The sequence below is a fragment of the Onychostruthus taczanowskii genome, unplaced genomic scaffold, assembly GCF_017590055.1.
Source record: "Onychostruthus taczanowskii isolate IOZ18803 unplaced genomic scaffold, ASM1759005v1 scaffold75, whole genome shotgun sequence".
NCBI classification, from domain to species: domain Eukaryota; kingdom Metazoa; phylum Chordata; class Aves; order Passeriformes; family Passeridae; genus Onychostruthus; species Onychostruthus taczanowskii.
Genome location: NW_024505339.1, coordinates 3,313,034 through 3,328,221, shown reverse-complemented (window position 1 = coordinate 3,328,221; position 15,188 = coordinate 3,313,034). Strand labels below are relative to the sequence as shown.

Below are 15,188 nucleotides of genomic sequence, written 5' to 3'. Positions count from 1 at the left end.
CTGGCTTTATGTAATGGCTTCTCCATGGTATTACCATGGTGGCTGGGAAGCAGCTGTGACCAAGTGCAAGTGATGTTTGTGTTAGTTCCCCTGTACATATCCAAGGGCTTCAGAGCAGGATAACTTCTGACCTGCCAGGTCTGTATCTGCTCTGCCCCCCAGGTTAGAGATCTGCATGGAACTGCTTTCTGCTCAGTCTCCACGGGGGCAGGTGCTGCAAGCTGTGGCAGTGTTTCATTCAGATGCAGGATCCTTTTTCCCTGTGGAGAGATTAGATATGAGCATTGCTTCACATGAATCCTCCTTAGGGCAGGCAAACCCTGTGGATACTGTGTTGTAGAATGAACCACAGAAACGTGAGGGATTTTTATGGGCAGAGAAGAACTGAGAGTCTCACAAATAAAGATGTTCTGCCTCTGAGCTTGTCAGGCCTTTGAGCTGAGTGCTGTTCTGCATTAAGCAGAGCAGATGCTGCTGAGTGAGGACACGCTTCCCTCAGCCATGAGGAAGGTGAACTCAAGTTTGTCTTGGTGATTAAATAAATTCAGGTTGTGTGGCCTCATCCTGCCTGCCTGAGATGCCCGTGCTGAATTATTCATGCTGTGTTTTCTGGGAATGCTGAGTTTGAAATCCATAAACAGCAAAGAGAGCATGTTGGTGAAGGTGGCATCTGCCTCACGCTCTGTCTCGCCGGGGTGGCTGAGTGTAGCAGTAGGAGCTGCATTTGGTAGGTGTAGCTGTGAATTCCCATAAACACTCTGTTGTGGTTGGTGGTGGCAGTACGAGCTCGTTGAGAATACAAAGCACTTCAAAGGGAGGTTTCAAGGGATGTTTCTTCGTTTAGAATAAAATGCAAATACTATGTGACCTCAAAACGGGGAAAACCTCATCCGTGGAGTAGAAAAGGGGAAGTGCTCCCGTGCATAGTAAAATAGGAACAGCTCTACAAGTGATTGCTGTTCCAAATAGGGCACCAAGAAAGCAGTAATAACGTAGAGGCTTGAAACTGCCAAGGAGTTTGACCTGCTTACACTAAATTCGTGCTCTGGATTCTTTTCTAGAGGAGTCCCTCTCCTTTCTCTGATGGAGATTAACCCTCAAGGGCTAAAGTTGCTCTGTACTTGTGTTTGTGCAAATGTGGGAGCCCAAGAGAGGGCAGTGTTTGTGCTGAACCCGAGCAGGGGTATTCCTGCTCTCAGAGGTGAAAAGCACCCTCAGGATGACATGTATCTGTCTCTTTATTAGGTGTTTAAGAATTGTTTTCCTTTGTTCCCTCCCCCAGGCAGAATGGAATTCAGGAAGATGGGATTACCCTGTTATAAAGCTGACCCATTGTGCTGCCTTTCAGCATTTTCTTTATCTCATTTCCAGGGCAGGAACTCCCTCTCTTTCCCATAAGGCTGTCCCTGTCCTTTTGATGGGTTTATACAGGATTTCCTGCTGAGTCAATAGCGGAGGAGTGCAGGGAGATAGCAGTCGGGATTCGCAGGGAGCTGTGCTCAGCCGGAGGAGGTTCAGCCCGGCGGAGGCAGAGCAGCGCTGCCTTTTGACTTATGTAAGTGGCGACTTTTTGCTGTATAATTAATAATTGTAATAAAAGCACATTTGCATCCCATTGCACCAATACCTTCTCTGTGGCAAGACTTAGAGACAACGCAAGGTCCAGACCCACTAACATCTTTACCAGTGGGTGCGTTTCAGCCCGACTGCGACCTTAGGGAACCGCAGACATTTTTTTCCCCGACAGATGCATGCTCACAGCGGGACCCCCGAGCGCTGCGGGAACGGCTCCGTGCCGGGGGGATTCCCTTTCCCTGTAACCCCCGAGCCCATCCCCGTGTGGCGAGACCCCCGGAGCCCCAGGCGCTGCCCCGCGGGCGCAGGGGGCGAGCGCGGCCGCGCTTCCCGGGAGGGGCGGGGGGCGCCGCCTGCGGCAGGGCGGGGGTCGCGTCCCCAGGCCCCGCCCCCGCCGCTGAGAGGGCGTGGCCAGCCCGACAGCGGGCCAATGAGCGAGCGGTCACGTGCGGGGGCGTGGCGGCGCTGCCCCCCCCTCTTCCTGCGGGTCACGTGGCCGGTGCCCGGCGTTGCCGTGGCAGCGGCGGAGGCGGCTCCGGCTCCCGATCCCGATCCCGCTCCTGCTCCGGCTCCGCTCCCGGTCCCTCTCCCGGGGCTCCCGGCACGGCCCCCGCACAGCATCGCGGTGAGACACGGCCCGCCCCCGCCGCCCCCGGGGCCGCATCCCGCCCGCAGGGGCTCATCCCCAGCCGGGCCCGCGCTCCGGGGCAGCGGGCGGCTTCCCCTCAGGCGCGTTGGAGGGTGGCGGGCTCGTCCTGCAGAGCTGGGAGCGCCTCCTGCCCTCGCGGCTCCGCGAGGAGGGGGTCTCGTCCTGCCCGGGGTGCTGGGGGGAGTTGTTTTTATCCTGCCTGAGCAGGGATTCCCCTGCCCGGGGCGGTGCGGGGGGAACGCGCCTCGTCCTGCCCGGCCGGGGGGAATCCCGTGGTGGTGGTGGGATGTGCGCCTCATCCTGCCTGCTGGGGACAGTCCCCTGCAATCCCCTGTGAACGGGAAGGGTCCGCCCTGGGCAGAGAAGGGGGTCCCGTCCTGTCCGGCCGTGCTTCGGAGGTGCCCCGGGCTGCAGAGGCCGGCTCCCGTGGGATATATCCGGACAGGGATGCTCTCGCTGGACTGCTGATGGGGAGACACCTCCAGAATACGGTCCGGGAAACACCCTGGCCCAGGGTGCTTTTGGAAGACGGGATCGAGGGGTTGGGTCCCATCCTGCCTGAGGAGCTGTGGGGGATCCTTGGGATGCTGGATCAGGATGCAGTGGTAGGGGGTTGTGTCTTGCCTAGGAAAGATCCCCTGTCCAGGTTGTCTTTAGAGGGAAAGGTCCTCGCTGGGAGTGAGTTTCATGCTGGCTTGAGGGATGCCCTGATGCTGAGGCTGCTGTTGGAGGGGCGATCCTCGCAGTGTGGGATCGCCTCCTGCCCAGGGTGTGCCGAGGGTGGCTGGGAAGGAGGTGCCCTGTGAGGAGGATCCCAGCTGTGGCGCTGGGACCAGGGGTCACATCCTGCCTGGGAGGTGATCCCCTCTGCCACAAGGGTGGTCACAGCTGTGGGGTGTTCACACCCTGCCTGGGAATTCTGACGCCCCAGAAGTGCTGCTTGGAGGAGTCCCAAGCCAGACGAGAACATAGGAAGGGGTTTCCCATGGCAAAGACGGCTTGAACTCATCCGAGTGGAGTAACAGGGCTCGGGATTTGGCTTAGCCATGGCCTGCAGGGGCTTGAACAATGTTAGAGAGGAAAGAAAGGGACGGGCACAAACCCACAGATCAGTCTCGGGGTGTGGGGCAGAAACCTGGGGCTGAGGAAGGGGCTGGCATCCCGAAACCAGGCAGAGGAGCTGCAGAGGCAGCGCTCTGGGTGCCTGAGCACGGCAGCGGTGACAGGGGGGACCCGGTCAGCTCGGCCCCGGTGGTGCGGGCTTCATTCCCAGCCGTGGAGAAATCCCCACGCGTGCACGGAGATGGGAGGAGGCTAAGGCTTTCCCTTTTCCAAAGGACAGCACTTGGCAGGTTAAGAAAATCCACAAAAGGGAGCAATCACAGAGAGCTTTCTGTCCTCCCAGTGCGAGATGAAGTGGGGTCAGATGCGTAGGTGGTGCAGGGGAAGAGAGTGAAGACACAGCGGGGATGGACTTTGGCAGGGCTGCCTGAGGAAAAGGTCTCCTGGAGAATTCCTCATTCCCCATCCAGAGCTCAACAGCCCTGTGCAGCCAAACTCTGTAGGATAGTTATTTTTGTAAGACCAAGTGTCCTAAACCTTTAACTTTGCAAGGCAGGAAGGTGAAATCTCCAGAATAAGCCTCCCCTGGTGCAGATGACAGGCTGAAAAGTATTTCCAGAGTAAAACCGCTCCAGCTACAGCGCATGTAAAATTCTTCTTTGGTCTTGTGTTTCAGCCCTTGGAGCCCTCCACCCAGTCCCTCCATGTCCATAGCCAGCAAGGTGAGTTTGACTTCCTGGCACTGCTTGTTTGGGTTACATTTGTGTTTATAGATTTCGTTCTGAAGCTGTTTACTTATTTGAGAACATCTCTTGAGCTGCTCCAGAGAGAAAATTCAGCCTTGTGGTATTTTTAGCTTATTTTTCTAAGGGAAGAAGCAGATGTGATTGGGTTCTCTTGCCCTCTCTCTGTAACCTCTAAATTCATTTGTCTTTTTAATGGAATTTGTCCCAGGGGTCAAGTTTCCTACATAGAAAGTTCCTAAGTATTTTATGAAATTAAATGGCAGAATAGAGGCCATCACTGTCCCAGCTGGGGACAAAGGGAGTGAATTCACTCCATACTATACATTGCAGGACCCACACAGGATGTTGTCACAGGAAACAGCTTCATCATTTTGCTGTTCACAGATTGTTTCTTCCTCCAGTCCTCCCAGGAGGCTTTTTTATTCTGTAAAATAAGTGATTCTTGCCTTTTCTGGAAACACAGATCAAGCAGGAAGGTTTGTCCCTGTTATTGTTTCTCTTATTGTTTTTATTATGCCATGAAGATTCTAGTGGGCCTTTCCTTTTTGTTTGTTTGTTTGTGGCTTTTTTTTTTTTTTTTTTTTTGTTACTTTTAAATATTTTGAAAATTCCTGAGCAGGTCAGGAGCCTTCCTGGAGTGTTCCAGGGGCTGAAATAACGGCCTTGTCAAAACCTGCCCAGGAATCATCCTGTGCTGCCATCCTTGTTATGTCTGAGGGGACTGGAACCTGAAAGCCCCCCCATGTTCAGGAGGGACAATCTTGGCCCTGCAGTGCTTTCTTTGCTATTCTTTGTTATTGTGCCTGAAACAGCTTCCTTCCCTTTTAGTAACAGCATTCAGAGTTGCGAGCAGTTGATGTCCTTTTGATCTTTCCACTTCTCCAAGTCTCCCAGCAGTCATGGCTTTATTAGCTGTCCCCACGTGGCCCCAGTTCTTGGGAGCTGGGGGGACACAGGAAGGGCTGAAAGGTGCCTGTGACCTTGAGAGGTGGTGCTGGGACTAATTAGTGCCACACCAGGTGTGATTCTGGGCAGCATCTCCTCCTCCTGGGAGCTGGTGAGTGTTTTATAGCCAGAAGGTGCAGCTCTGGTGTCTCTGTCTGCCACCACCACAGTGCTCAGAGGTGGAGTTGTGAGTGAGGGGATTAAACAAGGAATCGTGGTTTCCATTTTTTGGAAGGCTGAGTTAGTTTCAGGTGTGTGTCAGAGTTGAGACATTTTTGCAGTAAACATTCCATGGATGTTGTTCTGTGTCTGGGGATCACCAAAGCTCTTTGGCAGCAGCCTGGGGACACGGTGCTGTAAGGCTTCCACCACCTGAAGTACTCTTGCTGCTTTCATGCATCTCTCAGTGTAATCCCTTGAATCTGAAGATGATGGAATTTCCTGGAAGCAGCTTGCTTTCCTCCTTGGAATTGCCTTTTCCTTGCCCCCTGCTCAGAGCCACCGGTGGAAGTAAGGGAACAGGATTCTTGGTCAGATGTGGCTGATAAATGGAGTGTGAGCAGCTCAGGAAATTTAACTTCCCACTGCAAAAGCTTGGGAAGTTCATTTGTTAACCCTACACAGCGTTCAGCTCTGTGATTACTGGGGGAGAACTGTGCCCATCTAAACTGAGCTTTGATGAGCAGTGGTTGAACTGAGAAAAAAATGGTATACTGATGTACTTCCCCTGATTTGCAAGTAAACCAGGGGAAGAGATTAGCACCCACACAAATACCTTGAGACAGACTTCAGGTCAGAGTTACAATTTAATAGAAAGATTACAGTAGATGAATTATACAGAATTAGAATTATACAGAAAATCTGGCTTAAACCCACAAAGTCAGAGTACAGCCTGGCCCGTGGTGGTCAGGGTGGTGGTTGCAGTCTGACCAAGCAGTGGTTGCAGTGTTGTTGAAGTGATGGTTGCAGTCCTCTCCAAAGCAGTGGTGCTGGGGATGATCTGGTTCTCCTGTGGAAGTTCAGGTCCTCCCCTGCATGTCCAGTGGCAGTGGTGTTCGTGTCCCCAGAACTGCTGCCCAGATTACATACGGCCAGATTCAGGCAGGAAGGTTCAGCACCTCCCCCGGAGCGAGGAATTTCACAGTGGAATGATGTGATGCTATGAGTCACGGGATATTTTGGGGAGTCCTTTATGGCCTAGGTGGTTGCAGCTGCCCGTTGGCAGGGATGACCCCCGGGCTGGGTGCAGCTATCACGGCTGAGATAAGCGATTTGTGAAGACAATGAAACACCGCCCTGCCATGCAGGGTTTGCCTCCTTCCCTTATCTAACACCCAGCTTGCAGCCTGGGGGGTCGGGTGTGCACCGTGCAGCTCCTGCAAGCGCCCATTAACAGTTCATCAGGAATAATGCAGATAATAATAGAATACTCAGTTTGGTTACACCCCACGTTGTAACCCAGGAGGAATGGTTTGCAAAGAAGGAGCAAAAAGTGACTCCCTCAACTGGTGTTTGATACTTTAAGGAGGTGCCTTTGGAGCCAGCCCGTGATGCACTGGGAAATGAATTGTCAAATCAAAACAAAGATAAGATGGGGGCGAAGTGTATTTATGTTAAACAATTTTTTATGAACGAGCAGGAATTAAAGGGCAAAGTTGAGGTGCCTTGAAAATCCAGATGGTGTGCAGCCTTCCTGAATTCCTGCTGAGATAGTTGCCGAGTAATCCTTCCTAGTTGTCATGGTCATTTTTGGCAATTATGAATGGTCTTTTCTCAGTTCTGAGTTCCAAGTGTGATGTTATTTGGTCCATCATTTTCCACTGACCAAGGGCAACTTTGTTCAACTGCAGCTTTTCCAGTAGTTAATGCTCACCCTGTACCCCCCTCTTGAACATGTCTCTTTTGTTCCCTCAGCACTTCTCTCACCATGAGTTCTGAATTAAACGTTCCGGTGGATCCTTCCACTCCTGCTTGCTGCTCTGAGCCCGGCACTAAGGGCATGGATTATCGGGACTGGGTCCGGCGCAGCTACCTGGAATTGGTCACGTCCAACCACCACTCCGTGCAAGCTCTTTCCTGGAGAAAACTGTACCTGAGCCGAGCCAAACTGAAAGCCTCCAGCAGAACCTCTGCTCTGCTCTCTGGATTTGCAATGGTAATGTGTGTTTTATAGCTTTTTGAATTATGAAGGTTTTTGGGTTGCCTCAAATCAACTATTAATCAGTGTTTTCCTCCTGGGAAGAAGCAGGGAGTTGTTTCCTGAAGAGACAGGAGGCATCTGCCTGGGGGCTTCTGTTTGGCTGCTGCTGCAAAGTTTGAGGCTGGCTCTGTCACTGCAGCAGGGATACATGAGCTGTCTAACAGCCAACCCACACACTCCCGAGTCAGCCCTTTAAAAATACTAATCCCCTACCTGCAAGTGATCCTAAGGGCTCCAGCAGCATTGCTAAACAATCCAGGACTTCCTTTGGCCCGAGGCTGACTGCCCTCGTGCGAGGCTGCTCTTGGGTGTGGGGCACTTTCAGACCCCTGTGGTTGCTATGGTCCTGAACATTATTTTAATTTCTCTGCCTGTTTTCCCAGGTCATGGTTTCTAAAATAAGGTGGAGGTTGGGTCGCAGTCTGCCAAAGTGAAGTTTGCATAGTGTGATCAGGGAGATCGTGTTCTACCACTGAGGTGTGAGAGGAGGCCCTGAGCCTCAGACCTGGTGTCAGAGGGCTCTGCAGCCTGCAGGGAGCCAAACCCGGTATATTTTTGTCAGTGCTGCATATTGGAAGTGATCCCTGGTGCTTGCTTTCCGCTGTGCAGCACTTGGGTGTTATTTGGAAGTGATTTGCATAGGTCAGAACCATGTCAGGGGTGAGCAAATAAACAAGACTGAGACAGTCAGTGGTCCAGTGCTCAGGCCTGTGTGAGCTGTGCATTAAAACACCACCATGCTTTGTCGGTGTGAGCCCCTTTATCTCCCCTCAGCTTTTGCTTACTGTGAGTGAGAATTGAAACCAGTTTGGGGGAGGTTTCCTGTTCAGGAAGTGGGCAGGTCTGGTTGTTCCCGAGGTCTGTCAGCAGAGGGGCAGAGGGCAGCGCCTGGGTGGCGTGGGACATGATGTGAAGATGTTTCATCCTGCAGCTCAGAAGCTGGGAGGGAAAGACAGATCTCAAGAACTTTCCAGATCGCCTTTCTTGTTTTATTTTAGCTTCTTCCACTGCTTTTTCCTCCCCCAGCCCCCCAGACCATGAATCATCCATAACATTACAACAGCCTGGGATGATGAAGTTGGTCACCCAAAGTGAAGCTGGAAAGCTGCAGACAGGGGTTTCAGTGGGAGCAGGCTGGAGTGGAGACAGGGTGCTCAGTTGCTTTGTCATTGCTCTCCACTCACTGGCTGTGTGCAAAAGATGCTCTTAAAAGCTTTTCACAAAGTCTGGGTTGGTTTGTAACCAAACTTGTGTGCTGCAGGGGCAGAAGGTCCCTCCTCTTTTTGAGAAAGCTGGGTGCTCTCCTGTAGACTTCTCTCATGCAGGAGTTTTCTTACTCTAAAAAGCCTCTCGTGTGCATGTCCTGTGTGTGCTTGTGGTTACTGCAGTTCTGTTGTGACTGTTGTCTTTAACACAATTTTGTGTTGTTGGGGACTGATCTACCAGCATGGTCTCACAAGGTGTCCCTGCTGGGGTGTGCTGTCACTGGCACCACTGGGACTCAGGGCTTGCAGCCCACCCACACTGCAGGGCTGAACCACATCTCTGAAAACAAATCACGCTTTCTCAGCTCTTGGAGCAGAAAGTTACTGAAAGTCCTTGGCAAACACACAAAATTAGCCACTGGTTTCACATTGTCTTTGAACTGTTTAAAGTGCAGTTGAATATACACAGCTACAGTGTTAATTGTGCTCACCAGCCTAACATAAGAAATAGACCTGAAAACAGTAACTAAGAAATAAAATCTCTTGCAATAAGGAGTTCTCTTTATTAGCAAGCTTTTTCCCCAGCTGATGGGAAAGCTGAGGTGTTTGTTCCTCCTGGGTTATTTCTCCACGGGTGCGCAGGAGTTTAGTACACGGATGTTTACTCTCTAATAAGAGCACCTCTTTGGCTATTGATGAAAGAAGTTATTTAGAGATAAATATGTGTAGACGTGGCACTTAGGGACATAGTGTAGTGGTGGACTTGGCAGTGCTGGTGTAATGGTTGGATTCTGTGATCTGAGAGGTGTTTTCCAGTCTGAACGATTCTGTGATTCTATTAAACAGTTTTCCCAAAGCCTGAGTGCATTTGACTACATAAACAAATGTCATCCACGGCTTGGCTATTGCTTTATTTACTTCTCTGTCAGTGTGTTTGATGCAAGCTAGCTCCATATTGGCTGAAATTATTGCAAGCTGATGGATATTTAATCAACAGGCCATGGCTCTGATCCAGCTCCTTCTGGACAAGCTGCAGAATAATGCAAACCTTCCTCGTTAGCATCCCTGGTATTTCTGGCAGAGTACTGGGGCAGGTCAGGAGGATGTGGGTCATTCCAGTGCCAGATGTGCTTGGAGGTGGGCTGTAGGGCAGCTGCATCTGCCCCAAGGAGGCTGCAAATAAAGAAAATTTAGAGGCAGCTTAGGAAACCTCCTTAATAATTTTCCTGATGGAAATAAGAGCGATTACTGCTAATCCATCTTCTCAATACTTGTCCAATTGCTACAGGATATGTGTTTGATTAAAAAAAAAAACAAAACAAAACAAAAACCGTGACAGATCTACTGGAGTGGTTGTTTTTACAGTCTGCCAAACCATCTGTGTGAATGTGTCATGGTTTATGTTAAGCCATTTGTCATCCTTTTTCTTGATATTATCTGTCTTGGTCTAAATTTCTCAAAATGAATAACATCCTTGTTGTGGCCAGTCTGAGCTATACTGGTTTAAACTCCACCATCATTGCATGTAATTTAACTGCAGTTTAATTCTAAAATGTTTTGAGCCCTTGATCCTGTAATTCTGGAGTTCAGCTGGGTTATTCTCAAGCTTAAAATTAAACCTGTGCTGAAATATTCCATGGCTTGGCAGAGAGTTCAGCCTTGCAAAGTTGCTTCTGGGAAGAGGTTAAAATAAGGGGGGCTATTACATGGAAGAGTATAATTGTATCAAACATGACATATTAATAGTTTTACAGGCTAGACAGCTTATTTAATGATTTTTTAAATGGGTTATGTCAGCTTGTCCTCTTTCTCTTATCCCGGTCAGGGAATGACATGACAGCCTGTGCTGGCTAAAGCAATAAGAGCTTACTCACCTTTTCAGTACTTGTTTGGATTAAATGAACTGTTTTTCTGCCTTGCTGCCCTATCTGGATTGTTGGTGTTTTTCACTGAAATACCTCTTACTGAGCCATCAGTCAGTGTTAAAAATTCATCACATTGCACAGCTGAAGCTCGCCCTGGGGAATAGGTTAGTCTGGGAGGAAACATCCAATTAGCTGAAAAGTGCTGCTCATGTGAAGGATAACAAGCAGAAATTGATATGTTGACATCAGCCAGGCTTTCAGCTTTAATATAAAGCTATAAATTGGACATGCAGGTACAATTCCCATTCAGCTGTGTCTCTGGGTGTTACAGCACCCCATAATGAACAATGTACCTGCAGCTTTTCCTGGCTGATGGGGCGTGACTGGCAGCCACAGTGCTGTACAAATTCATTGTACAGTGAAGCAGAGAATAAGTCTGATCTCCTCCCTCTCAAATCAATATAAGGGGAACTGCAAAGGGAACATACACAAGGCAACGTGAAATCTGTTCTAATTAAATTGACCTTGCAATTGATAGTGAATTGAAGAAAATCCTGTGTTAGGATTTTCTCTGCTATACAACAAGAACTGCTGTACTGCTTACTACTGTAAACTGCAACCAGGAGCTGATAAAAACAAAGGTAAAACTCCAACGTGCTCATGGTCAGAACAGAAGGCTGGGAATGCCCAAGAACTGTCACAGTATTTTTGCTGCCTTTAATGTCTTAAGTAGTTGATGTAGCTATAAAATCCAGGCTTGTGGAGATTGACCATTTTCCACACATGTTGTATCTTGCTTGCTGGTAAATGTGTTCAGACTTGACTGTGATCTGATGGTTTTCAGAGCAAATGTAGGTAAGGCAGCAGTCATGCCAGCTGGTTTCCATTCCCTTTAATCCTTTTCAGGGTTTCCAGCAGGGACAACATGAGCATACCCCTAATCTTCCAGTGCCTAAATAATATTATGAACAAGTAATGCCAGAGCAAGTGGTGCAGGTGATTATACAGAGCCTGAAATGGCTGCTCAGGGGAGTCTCATGTGAAGTCTGGATAACATAATCATGAGTCAGTTCTGCAAAATCCTTCTGTGTCCCAGAATCGAGTGCATATTTGAAACTTTGCCTTCTCGTGATGTTCTTCAGAGGGGCTTCTTTCCAGCAAGCTGTGCTGTGCTGCAGCAGCAGGTCAGCTGGGATCACCAGAGGTTTTCCTTGCTGCCAAGAAAGTTAACTTCTCTGCAAATCATGAAGTGCAGCTACAGATGCAAGCCAGCTGCTAGAGAGAAATGTTTGATAATCTTGTCCACTACTTTTGTGTCTTGTCTTAGCAGAAAGTTTGTGCTGTCCTTTCAGGGATGCCACCACACAGAAGTACTGGTTTACTTCACAGGTAGCTTAATTGTAAAAATTCTTGAGCTAAACCAGTAAACAGGACTCCAAAAGACTCCTGATCTCAAAAGAACCTCCTGCTCTCTTCACATATTCTGCTTCTTAAGCTTTATTTGATTATAGTAAAAATAGCTTTAGAGACCTGCTGTGCGATAGCTCTTGTTTTGGGAACCAGACTCCTGAGTTGCTGAGCACACCCATAAGCCGGTAGCTGTCCACTTCTGCTGAGTGTATCACCAAGTTATTACCTCTCAGGGGAGAAATTTGAGGATATAAATAACTTAAAAGTTATTTATCTGGGCATATTTGTAATAAAAACAAATGTAAACTCTTCTGAGAATAGAAGGCAGTTATTTTAACTATGGGCTAACTTCAGCTGTAAAGTAGCTTGCGTACTTCCCATGGAGGGTAGTGAAACCTGGCTGGCCACTGGCCAGAGGAGCTGCTGGGTTTTGCATTTCTTTACACGCCTGCAGTTGAAACTTCCTGTGCTGCAGCCGCAAGGAAGGAGTGGCACTAGAGGGTGTGATGGTGGGCTATAGCAGGCTGTTAGCTGCCTCTCAGCCCCACGTGGCATCTAATGAGCTCCTTCTGTTGTGTGCTGGGTTTGGAGCAGTTCCTGTGGCTCTTGGTGGCAAGGAGATGTGTTGTTTGAGAAAACCATGGTCTCAGAAGGGCCACAGCACAGGCAGCGCGTGCGTCCTCGTGGGTGACAGCAGCGATCCGTCAGGGCTGCCATTCCTAAAAGCTCTGGAGTGCATACTTGACCTTAGGTGTTCTTCCTGAATCAAGATGCTTCTCTGGCTGAAAGCCTTGAAAAGAGGAAAGCCAGCAGGTGTTGACAAGCTCTTTGTTCCTTCCCCAGGTCGCCATGGTGGAGGTGCAGCTGGAGGTGCAGTACAAGTACCCCCAGATGCTGCTGATCGCCTTCAGCGCCTGCACCACGGTGCTGGTGGCCGTTCACCTCTTCGCCCTCCTCATCAGCACCTGCATCCTGCCCAACGTGGAGGCCGTGAGCAACATCCACAACCTGAACTCCATCAGCGAGTCCCCACACGAGCGCATGCACCCCTACATCGAGCTGGCCTGGGGCTTCTCCACCGTCCTGGGAATCCTCCTGTTCCTTGCCGAAGTCGTGCTCCTGTGCTGGATAAAATTCCTGCCAGTGGGCTCCATCCTGAAAAACGAGACCACCAACGTGGAGAAGCCCAGCAGCCACGCGGGGTGGCAGTCAGCACTGGTGTCCACAATCATCATGGTCCCTGTGGGTCTGATTTTTGTCGTCTTCACCATCCACTTCTACCGCTCCTTGGTGCGGCACAAAACGGAGCGGCACAACCGGGAGATCGAGGAGCTCCACAAACTGAAAGTGCAGCTAGATGGGCATGACAGAGGCATGCAGGTGGTGTGACAGAGCCTGCACGCAGCTCAGCCAGGGCTGAGAGCAAAATACCTGGTCTGCTGCGGGATGAGATGCACCAGGGATGGATTTTCTTGAGGTTTAAATCTGTAAATGCTATTTGCCTGCCATTTCTAGCTGTGGGTTCTTGTGCTGTTCCACATGCTGGGGGCTCTGCCCTGGTTCTGGTCCCACACATTTGGTACTTAAGTTGACACTGCCATGGTGTTCAAGGTCAAAACTTTATCTACCTTAACATTGGTAGCCAAAAATCTGTATTTTTTACAAATGCAATATTCCATTGCCAAAAGTGAAACTATGTCAGCTGTCCCAAATACCTCTGTCTGTGTGTGTGTGTAGGACCTGTCTTACATGCCAGAACTTCCTGGCTGTCAGTGCAGCCACAATTAACTGTCAGCTCATTCCTAGAGCAGAGCTGATTAATGTGGGTACCTGCAGCTGACTCAAGGACATCCAGGAAAGCACAACAGAAACTGAGAATGTTGATCACCATTGTTCGTTCCAAAGCAAGTATTCCATAAATACATAACCAGAAAGAAAACAGCCTTAGCTTTTGTGTTCTTTTCATGCTGTTCTTTACTATATTTTTATAGCTTGGGATGTAGAAATTTGAATTGCAGGAGGCTGGGAAGTTCTCTCACACTTTCTTCAGTGGCATCTGTCACCTTAGGTTGAGTAAGTGCCAAGATCATGGTTTTTTCCCAGTAAGAGGCAAGAGTGCCCAGGGAAGGCTTACAGGTGTTTTAGATTTAACAAGGACATTCTTAAAACGGAACAGTGACAGGGAATTTAATGAGACAAGACTTTGAAGGACTAACAAAGCAAGTTTCAAGGAGGTACAGGAGTGACAGCAAGTATTGTAGAAATCTGCCACAGTGTCTTCTTCATTTGTGCATTGCTGTGATGTCTTTTGCCTGGTTTGCTGGAGAGAGCAAGCCCAGTCCTGTGTTATTTCATCATTTGGGGTTTGTTGTTTTTTTTTCTTTTTTTAATTGGCTGTAGCATTTTTCTGTCAGAAATGAATGCTTCCTTCTCCCTCCACTAAAGCAGATGACTCCTCTGGTGGAACCTGGAGCAGTCCTGGCGAGCCTGATGGAGCTGGATCTGGCAGGAATGCTGTGTGCCATTAAAGAGCTATCCCTTTCCTTTGAGCTCATTTCTTTTTTCAGCAGCTGAGACAATGACACTTGCATGTCTGTGTTGCTTAGCAAGGGAAGCTTGTAAATTCCATAGCATCCTTGTGGGTGAAAACTTCTGTAAAAAAGAAAACTGATTTTATTATTTTTGGTAACTTTGTGGAGAGAAAAGAGTGGTTTGCAATCATCAGCTCTTTTAAGGGAAAGTCAGACTTTCTGACACACGGGGCTGCAAGAAGCATAAGCACATTTTCTTGGCCCTGATCCTGTGCTAGTTTCCTCCTCTGCACTCCAGAACTGCAGTTTCAGAGTCTCCGAGGCCTTATAGGTTTCTGAAATCATTAAGGATGTTTATAATGTTCTATTTAACCCTGGGCCCTTATTCCCCTGGGATTTAAGGCAGTGTAATACATGTCAGCTTCCCAGAAGGGAGACTACAGGCAAACCCCAGGGGAGCAGGGTGAGACTATCCCAATATTCCTCTCTGTCGAGGGCCTTGGGAAACCATCTCTCATCTCTCTTGTTTACATGGGAATGTGAGCATTGCTGAACAAGTTGCTTAGCACTGTGTCTGTGGCTTTCATCTGCTGTTCTTGCTGCAGTTGGCATGTACCATATTGGCTGATGTGCAGCAAAGAAAATAGTCTTTGTGTGCTAAATGACTAATCTGTACTCATGTGCATATGCAAAAAACAAGGAGTGTCCTCCAGGAAGTGGGGTGGTCGTGAAATTCATATGAACTCCCCAGGACTCTGCCCTTTCTCCGTCCTCTTTTTACCATAATAAAAATTAAAAGGTTTATACAACAGAATCAGAGTTGAGTTTTCTGCCAAGTGCTACACATGTCAGCTCCTCTACCAACAGAATTTCTGTTGGGAGGCCAGAGCCAGACCAGATGGGATGAATCTCTCATCTGTACTTTGCACTCTCCTTTAACATCAGTAATAGTAGGACCTTGTGTGCTGAGGGGCTCAGAAGACTCTCAAGGAAAGTATTG

General features: G+C 49.0%; 1 protein-coding gene across 4 annotated transcripts; it reads left to right on the top strand.

Moving 5' to 3' along the window:
* Nucleotides 1-125: 125 nt before the first annotated feature.
* Nucleotides 126-14,974, top strand: ORAI2 (ORAI calcium release-activated calcium modulator 2). 4 transcript variants are annotated; one of them, XM_041423011.1, is made up of 4 exons: nt 126-1,555; nt 3,963-4,008; nt 6,892-7,132; nt 12,501-14,974. In XM_041423011.1, exons 3-4 carry the CDS (start codon nt 6,905-6,907, stop codon nt 13,044-13,046), a joined length of 774 nt encoding a protein of 257 aa, XP_041278945.1. In that variant the 5' UTR covers nt 126-1,555; nt 3,963-4,008; nt 6,892-6,904; the 3' UTR covers nt 13,047-14,974. The 4 variants fall into 4 exon arrangements, with proteins under 4 accessions (XP_041278945.1, XP_041278944.1, XP_041278947.1 ...); XM_041423010.1 differs by lacking the exon at nt 126-1,555 and adding an exon at nt 2,072-2,200; XM_041423013.1 differs by lacking the exon at nt 126-1,555 and adding an exon at nt 2,255-2,715.
* The last annotated feature ends 214 nt before the right edge of the window (nt 14,975-15,188 follow it).

Excerpts from the sequence above, each read along its gene's own strand:
- ORAI2 (XM_041423011.1), top strand. The coding sequence starts at position 6,905 with ATGAGTTCTGAATTAAACGTTCCGGTGGATCCTTCCACTCCTGCTTGC. Across the intron at positions 7,133-12,500 it reads TGCTCTCTGGATTTGCAATG|GTCGCCATGGTGGAGGTGCA; the intron begins GTAATGTGTGTT and ends TTCCTTCCCCAG.